The sequence below is a fragment of the Cicer arietinum genome, chromosome 4 (genome assembly GCF_000331145.2).
Source record: "Cicer arietinum cultivar CDC Frontier isolate Library 1 chromosome 4, Cicar.CDCFrontier_v2.0, whole genome shotgun sequence".
Lineage (NCBI taxonomy): Eukaryota > Viridiplantae > Streptophyta > Magnoliopsida > Fabales > Fabaceae > Cicer > Cicer arietinum.
This window is the reverse complement of record NC_021163.2, coordinates 64,715,622-64,723,730: the sequence shown is the minus strand read 5'-3', so window position 1 is coordinate 64,723,730 and position 8,109 is coordinate 64,715,622. Positions and strand designations below refer to the sequence as shown.

The window sequence follows — 8,109 nt, the reverse complement described above, 5'->3', positions numbered from 1 at the left end:
AGGGAAAGAAAAGTTATGTGTAACTTTTAGTAAAATGTTTTGTATTATTGACTGCTTATATTTTTTTAAAATTAAAATTATTTAAAGGATTGATTCCTTCAACACATATTTTTTTATAGTAACGATCATAAATTGAATATCTGATTAAATTTGTCTATAATACCAGATCATAAATTGAATATCTGATTAAATGACTCAATCATCTATTATTTATGTCATACTATATTAATACTATATTAGGAATGCTAATTATTTATGCAGAATTGTAGAATGATGATATTAGAGATATTAGTGGATGCAATTGAGCACTTATAGCAGTGTGTGATGATTCTGTCGGGTGCAGAACTGATCCAGCTCCTAATTTTGGAAAAATCTCAATTCATAAGTACTATGTTGCTAGATCAATTTTGGGATTGTGGCATGCTGCATGAACTAAAGTAAAGGTGGTGTAACCCCAAAGCCATAATAGAAAGACAATAGTACTACAAATGGAAGCCATTACCAACCAAATTTCTCTTTTCAAAAAAATGCATGAAAGCATAATAGTGACTGATATTGGTACTCTTAGTCTTACCCCACAAATGAATTTTCCTATGTCCAGACAAACCCATATGCCATCTATCTATTCAAACCCTTTTCACTACTCTAATGGCCCTCCTTCACCTCAACTCTTTATACATCACCATCAACATATTCATATGTGTAAGTGCAATTATCTTCTCCATCACCCCCTTTTTCTTTGATTAATTTTTGTATGTCCTACATCCAACAACCTAACCAACGGCCCCCCTATGACCAAAAGGTACAACACAATTCATATTCCAACACTTTTTATGGCTCAATTCAATCAACTGTTTAATGTGAAGCTTTAAGTTATGTCAATTATGTTCATTTGCAACAATTTTGGACAACATCAAGAATCATTTTCATTTTGTAACTAACCAAGTAATGAACTTAAATAGTCGATTTAGTTAAGATTTAAGAATGAATTGATAAGAAATACCTGAGTTCAAACTTTACTTACCGCCAATATTGGAACTTCATATTACCAGGACTCTTTATCTAGGAAACGGATGGTTTAATACCATTTCTTTTTTTTTTTTCATTTTGTAACTGTTTACACCAGCTGCAGCTTAAAAGCCTCAACTAGTGAAGGAGGTTCTCTTGAGAAAAAAAAAAAAGCACTGAAAATCTGTCCATATAAACTGTCTTACTACTTTTCTTAACATGTACAAAAATAGCAAACATGCATTTGAAAAAAAGCTCTGAGAAGTAAAAGCATTTATATTTACATAAACAGGTGAAAGGTGCAGTTGTGCACAAATTTATCAAATACAGCCCAGTATTATAGGGTAGCAACAGAAAAAGAAAAAAAAAAGTCAAACAGAATCCAAAAAGTGAAATTCAAACAAGGGTAGGTAAAAAGAGAGAAAATGAACCAAAAAAACAAACATAACAAACAAAGAGGGTGTTATTTTTGTTGTTGTTGATGCAGAGTGTTTAACTATCGACACAAGATACAAATCTAGATCTACTACCATAGATATCTTGATCTCTTGGAATTAGAAACAGGACTAATCTGTGGAACAGTGAAAACACTACCATCATGATCATCCCTCAACCTTGTTCTGTTGTTCCCCTTCTTTGTCTCACTCTGTCCCATCATTATTTGTGATGAAGAATATAGAGGTGTTGGTGGTGCTTGAGGAACCCAGATCCCCATGTTACTATTGGGGAATATTGAATCAAGATTTTGTTCAATCCCACCATCAAACAAATCATCACCCTGCAATTCATTCATACATCACTCAGATCCAAGAATTAAAAACACACCAATCAAACTTTTGATGTCTCTCCAATCATGATCAAGGTCAAATTAACAACCTTTGACCAATTTTTTTCATAATATCAAATATTATAACACACCTCCAATTTAAATTTAAAACCTTGATCCGATCTAATCCAAGTATTTAATATTTCCACAATAACAATTGAGAGTGTATTTGAGTGTGACATTTTTTCATAACATCAAAGAGCAATTTAAAACCTAATCTAACCTAATCTAATGTAATTATACAAGTAGAAATAAAAAACAGAAGATACTAAAAAATGATTTGTGAATAAAATAGAAAAAGAAAAAGAAAAAGCAAACCTTAGAGAAAGCAAATGGAACAGAAGAAGAATCGAGAAAATCATCAACTTGCCAACCAGGTAGAGTTTCAATCAAGTACTGAGATATAGTTGAACCACCACTAACAGTTCCTTCCAAAGCATCGTTGTGGATAATAGATGTTGAGGAAGGAACAACAACGGATTTATCAATCAAAGAAGAAGAATCAACAAGATTTGACTTAGAATTCGTTGATGATGAAGAAGTCAAAGAAGAAGAAATCGTAGAAAGCTTAACACCAGCGAGAAGAAACCTGTCATGATTAACGGTAAATTCGTTGACGGAATGAATGGAGGAATCACAATGGTTGCATAAAATGGCTCTATCTTGTTTACACAAAACAAAAGCTCTTCTGTCCTGACAAATATCGCAGAGAGGGGATAGGTTGGGAGAAGGATGAAGAAGAGAGAGACGGTTATGTTTAGAAGCGAGTTTGTTAGCGTGGTGGACGCGGTGGTCGCAGGAGAGACAGAGAGCGGCTTCGTCGGCGGTACAGAAAAAGGAAGCATCGTGATTGTTGCAAACGTCGCAAAGGATCTTCATTGACTCTGAAACTCTTCTAATGAAGCTTCTTTGTTTCAGATTGGGATATACATTACATAATAAATTAATTATCAATTTGGAAACAAGGCACCATCATCAATAAATTAAATAACCCACTATGTATATAATACTAATATTTTCTCTAACCCACTATGTATATAATACTAATATTTTCTCTACATAATATCTTACTTATATCAAACACATGTTTATAATATCTGAAGATGCGTAATACTATATAATACAATTTGTTTTACTACATTATTTTATTCTTTTTTTTTTTATTATTTCAAGTTTTATTATTATTTTTTTGTTTCCCATGTTAATTATTTTATTGTAATATTAGGTTAAATAATTTCTAAAAAAATTCAAATGATGTACTTTCGTTTTTGGTTATAATTGGTATATGTTTCTTTGCAACAATTCAAGATAATCAACTTTTTTTTAACCGTACTTTTGCTTTAGCACTACTTCCATATGGAATATAAACAAAAGTAGGAATAAAATAAGTTAATATATTTAGTTTAAAATTTAGGTTAAATGCATTCATTTTTATTGACATGATTTTTTATTTTATTTTTATATTTGATATTAGATTGAGTACTTATCAAGTCCAAATGACCTCACAAGGGTCGACGAAGTGTTAGATAAATCAAAAGTCCATCGAACTTGACAATTCAACTAAAAAACTCGTGATTCATATTTTAGCTCTCATGAATTGAAATGTCTATTTTTATGGAGCACGAACATAGGTTGGCATGCATACGTGGATAAAGGAAACATCGCGATATAGAGGAAAATCAGACCAAACGTGAAGCGCCACGTACACTCAGTTCACACATAAACACGCTACTTATGAGAATAATAGAACAAGGCGAGACAAGGCTATAATGTTCTGGCGAATAAGATTAGTTCTACCGATAAATATTTATTGTATATTTTATTTTAGACACACAATCAATCAAACTTATCATGTTTTTCATAATTTGTCTTTTATTTTTTTTACTTTTCATTTTTATTTATATTTTGATTAGTTTAGTAGTTCACAAAATATAACTTCTTACTCAACACTCTTTGAATGAAATAAAAAATTCATAGTCGAAAGACAATTTTTTTTACTTGGTGAACCAAAAAGAAATCACATTTGAAGCTATTAGTGGAACTCTCAATTAACTTTCAAATTCAACTAACATAAATTAAGAATGTAATGTTTTAAATACAAAATAAATTATATTTTTTTATTACAATAAAAAAGTTTATCTACAAAGCATATCAAATATGTTTTTAGTAGAAATAAAACTTTTTCGATAAACTTGATGTGTTACTTTGTCATCACTCTACTTCGGGTACAACTATAATAATCAGTACATTTGAGACTCTCTTCTTTTTTTAACAACCACAATCTATAGGAAAATATTATATAGATATTTTTATTGGATTAAGGCAATTAAAAGGGTCAAAAAAACTTTAAAAAGATAACATAAATAGAAAATTGAAAGACAATAATCGATCAATTTGAAATAAATCTTATATCGGTAGAAATGATAATAATTAAAAGGAATTATAAAATAAAGATCGTTAAACATCTTGAAAATATATGTGCAATTATAATTTTATAGTTACTTATCTTCAAAATAATTATTTTTTATTCCAAAAATCTTCAAAATAATTAACTAAATAATCAATATATTTTTAAAAAATAAAATAATTTTTTTTTAAAAAATTACAACACAACTTTTTAATATTAAAAAAAAAAAAATCGTTTTAAGGTCAACTCGTCTGTAATTAAGTAATAAGTAATAAAATTTAGATAGATAAATATATTGGTATCCAATGTAGGTTGATAAGTATTTATTTATTTATTTATTTATTTATTTTATATATAGACCAACATGAGATTGAACTCATAATCTCATATTTCAAGAGATTTTTTTTCATATACACCAACATCAGATTGAACTCATAATCCCATATTTAAAGAGATTATGTTAGCCAACTATGCTCCAGTGGTGGCCTCCTGAGCATGTACAGTCAGTGTTTGGTGTGCGACCATATAGAGCCTTAAATTTTTTAGAGGTTAATTTTTTTATTATAGTATAAAAATAAATTATATAATAAAAAAATGTTTGAATTGATAGATTTTTTTTAATAGATACATTGTATAAATAATTTTTTTATAATTATATTGTGGTTTTGATTTGATTTGAATTTTTCAACGATCGCTTATTATATTTATTTATATTTATAATTAAAAAATAAAAAATTTGTATTAAAAAAATAAAACACCAAATTCAAACTTTACACAAGATAGTTAAATTCTCAAAGAAGACTATATATTACATTATATTGGGCATATACATATAAAAAAGATATGAGCGAAGGAGGTTCAAGAAAACAATATAATCCTAGTTAACTATGCGCGAAGTTTTAAAAAATAAAGAGATTAATTGATTTTGAACGCATACATTTGTTTATGATATTATTAAGATATATCAATTGAAATTAATTTTGTCTATAAATTGAAGTTAGAATATATGATTTTTGACGCCAAATATAACATATATATTTGAATTTATTTTTCAATTTATTTTTATATAAATATATTTAAATATAGACAATATTATATTTCATTCATTTTCAACTAAAATTAAATATTTTTAAAGTAATTTATTCAAAATCAATTTTCAAATCACATAACAAAACACACTAAATAATCTTTTATTCGTAGTTAATTTGAGCGTTAGATTTTAAGATCGACGTGTTATATGCCAGCCACTAATACATTTATAGTGAAAAAATAGCTGAGAGAATATTCTCAATTGTTGGACTCTTGATGCTTAGGACTTGCATTTTGGGCTAAATTGATACGGGTAATTATTGGATTTAGTGTATCTTGTCAATGCCAAAACACTTGCTTTGGTAATTATTATTCTCTCATAAAGTGTTTTGTAACATGCTACTTTAAAAAGTATTTTGGGTTTATTGTGTGTCACCTTTCCTATTTTTTTTACCATTATTATCATAATTAAAAATATATTTTTATGTGATTCTAATTTATTAATCTTATCAAATATTTTAAATTTAATCAACTAATTTATCACTAACAAATATCAATAAACCCACTATTAGCTAACTTATATGCCATTAGGGATGGGAATAGGTTAGGCTGTCCGTCAGGGGCCTATGGCCTGGCCTACTTATGGTCTGGCCTGTTTAATAAAAAGGTCAGACTCAGACTGTTTTTAAAGCCTCTTTATGTAAATAGGTCAGACTCAGGCTTGTAAAAAAGCCTATTAGGTCTGACAGACCGGCCTATATATATTTTATATGTATTTCATTCTCTATTTTTTTTTCTTCTAATTTCCATTGCACTCACTCCAACAAACATGTATGAAAACAACATATTTTTTTATAAAAACCGATATTATTTATTTGTTACTTTATATTTTATAAAAACCAATATTATTTATTTGTTATCTTTATATATATTATTAGTATATAAATTTAGAAACCCTAATTGTTTATTATTACTGAATACGAGTTTGTTTGAGAGGTAATATTCTGAGTTGTTTGAGAGGATTTGTTTAGAGGTAATATTCTGAGTTGTTTGAGAGATAATAATAGGTACGTTTGTTTCAATAAAAAATTTATTCTTTTAAACAAAAAATTATTTTTTAGGGTTTAAAAGGTATTTGTTTCATATTTTAAAAAAATTATTTTGTTAGTAAAATCATTTTTTTATTAATATATATATATATATACATATGTATATTAGTATTGGTATATGGAGAATCATGTAAATCGATATGGGTAGAGCATCATGTAGGTATAAATAATTGTTTATTTATTATCTTTATATATATATATATATTATTACTAAATATGATGTTGTACGAGAGGATTTGTTTGAAAGGTAATAATATGAGTTTGTTTGAGACTATTTGTTTGAGAGATAATAATTGGTGCGTTTGTTTTAATAAAAATATTTATTTTTTTAAATCAAAAATCATTTTTTAGGGTTTAAAGGGTGTTTGTTTCATATTTTTTTAAAATTATTTTGTTAGAAAAATTATTTTTAATGTGAATAAGGCTTTTAAATAGGCTTACAGGCCAGGCCGTAGGTCAGGCTCAGGCAAAAAAAAAAAAGCCTATCATAGGTCGTAAGCCATGCTTAGGCCTTAAAAATTCATCGTAGGCCAGACTCAGGCCTTTCAAAGCCTGGTCTGGCCTGGCCTATTCCCACCTCTATATGCCATCCATTGTTTTCTACCAAAGAAAGCCTAAGTGGCTTGAACTTGTGTGCCCCCCTAACCACAAAAATATAGGCAATATGAGTTATTTTAGAATAATAAACTTAACTCTTTCATTCAATATAAAATGGATAATTTATTCAATTTATTTTATAGTATTTTTTAGATCTTAGATACGATTTAAGCAATTTTAGTTTTGAAAAGTTGTGAGATCATTACAAGTATTATCAATAATATGTGAATTATAAGTGATGTTTACATTTGAATAGTATCTACACACAAAAATAATCTACGATGTTGGTCGAAAACAAATAAAAAACAGACGAATTGAGTTTGGCTAATGTCCATACAATTGAATGAAGGTTAGACGAACTAAGAGCAACTGAATGTCAATTAGGAGAATATTTATCAAATTCGAAAAGACTCACAAGGATCGAGGGAGGTACACAATGAGTCAAAGACACCTAAAACTTGATAATTCAACTAAAAAACTCGCGAATCCATGTTTTAACTCCAACGAACTAAAACAAATATTTTTAAGGTTCACATATACAAAAATGTAATGCACATATGGATAAAGAAAACACCAATTCCGCAAGATAGAGGAAAACCAAGCCAAACATGGGTGCCAAATACATCTAGTAACAAATATAATCTTGCCCTACCTATGAGAACAACCCGATAAGGCAAAGACATGATTATATTTTATAGGGCACAATGTTTTTTTTCAATAAAATTAACTTTACCGATAAGTTTTATACATTTCATCTTAAACACACAATTAATTATATTTATTATTTTTCTTACCACATACCCTTTATTCTATGCTTTACATTTTTACTTATATTTTCGTCACTTTAATATTTGAAAAAAATTCAACTTCGTATTTAACAATTCAAAATAAATATTAAATTTTTATTGTGTTTTATTGTGACAGTAAAAATAAATTAAATTTATCTATATTACAAAGAAGATGATTTAAAAAATTAAGTGGACTAAATTTATACATTTACTTAATTTAATTGAGTGAATGGTATAAAAAATAGAAATTAAACGAGTGAGTGCAGCTGGTTAGTAGAGACACCCTGGCAAGGCAAGAGTGGTCAAGTTGGGGGATGTCCTGTCTGTCGGCAGATAACCCTTATT

The 8,109-nt window shown here is 28.1% G+C and overlaps 1 protein-coding gene across 1 annotated transcript; it reads right to left on the bottom strand.

Annotated features, from left to right (window-relative positions):
* Nucleotides 1–1,266: 1,266 nt before the first annotated feature.
* LOC101502761 (B-box zinc finger protein 21) lies at nt 1,267–2,837 on the bottom strand. The gene is made up of 2 exons (XM_004499156.4): nt 2,153–2,837; nt 1,267–1,786 (listed from the first exon to the last, which is right to left on the bottom strand). Exons 1-2 carry the CDS (start codon nt 2,711–2,713, stop codon nt 1,535–1,537), a joined length of 813 nt encoding a protein of 270 aa, XP_004499213.1. The 5' UTR covers nt 2,714–2,837; the 3' UTR covers nt 1,267–1,534.
* Nucleotides 2,838–8,109: the final 5,272 nt, after the last annotated feature.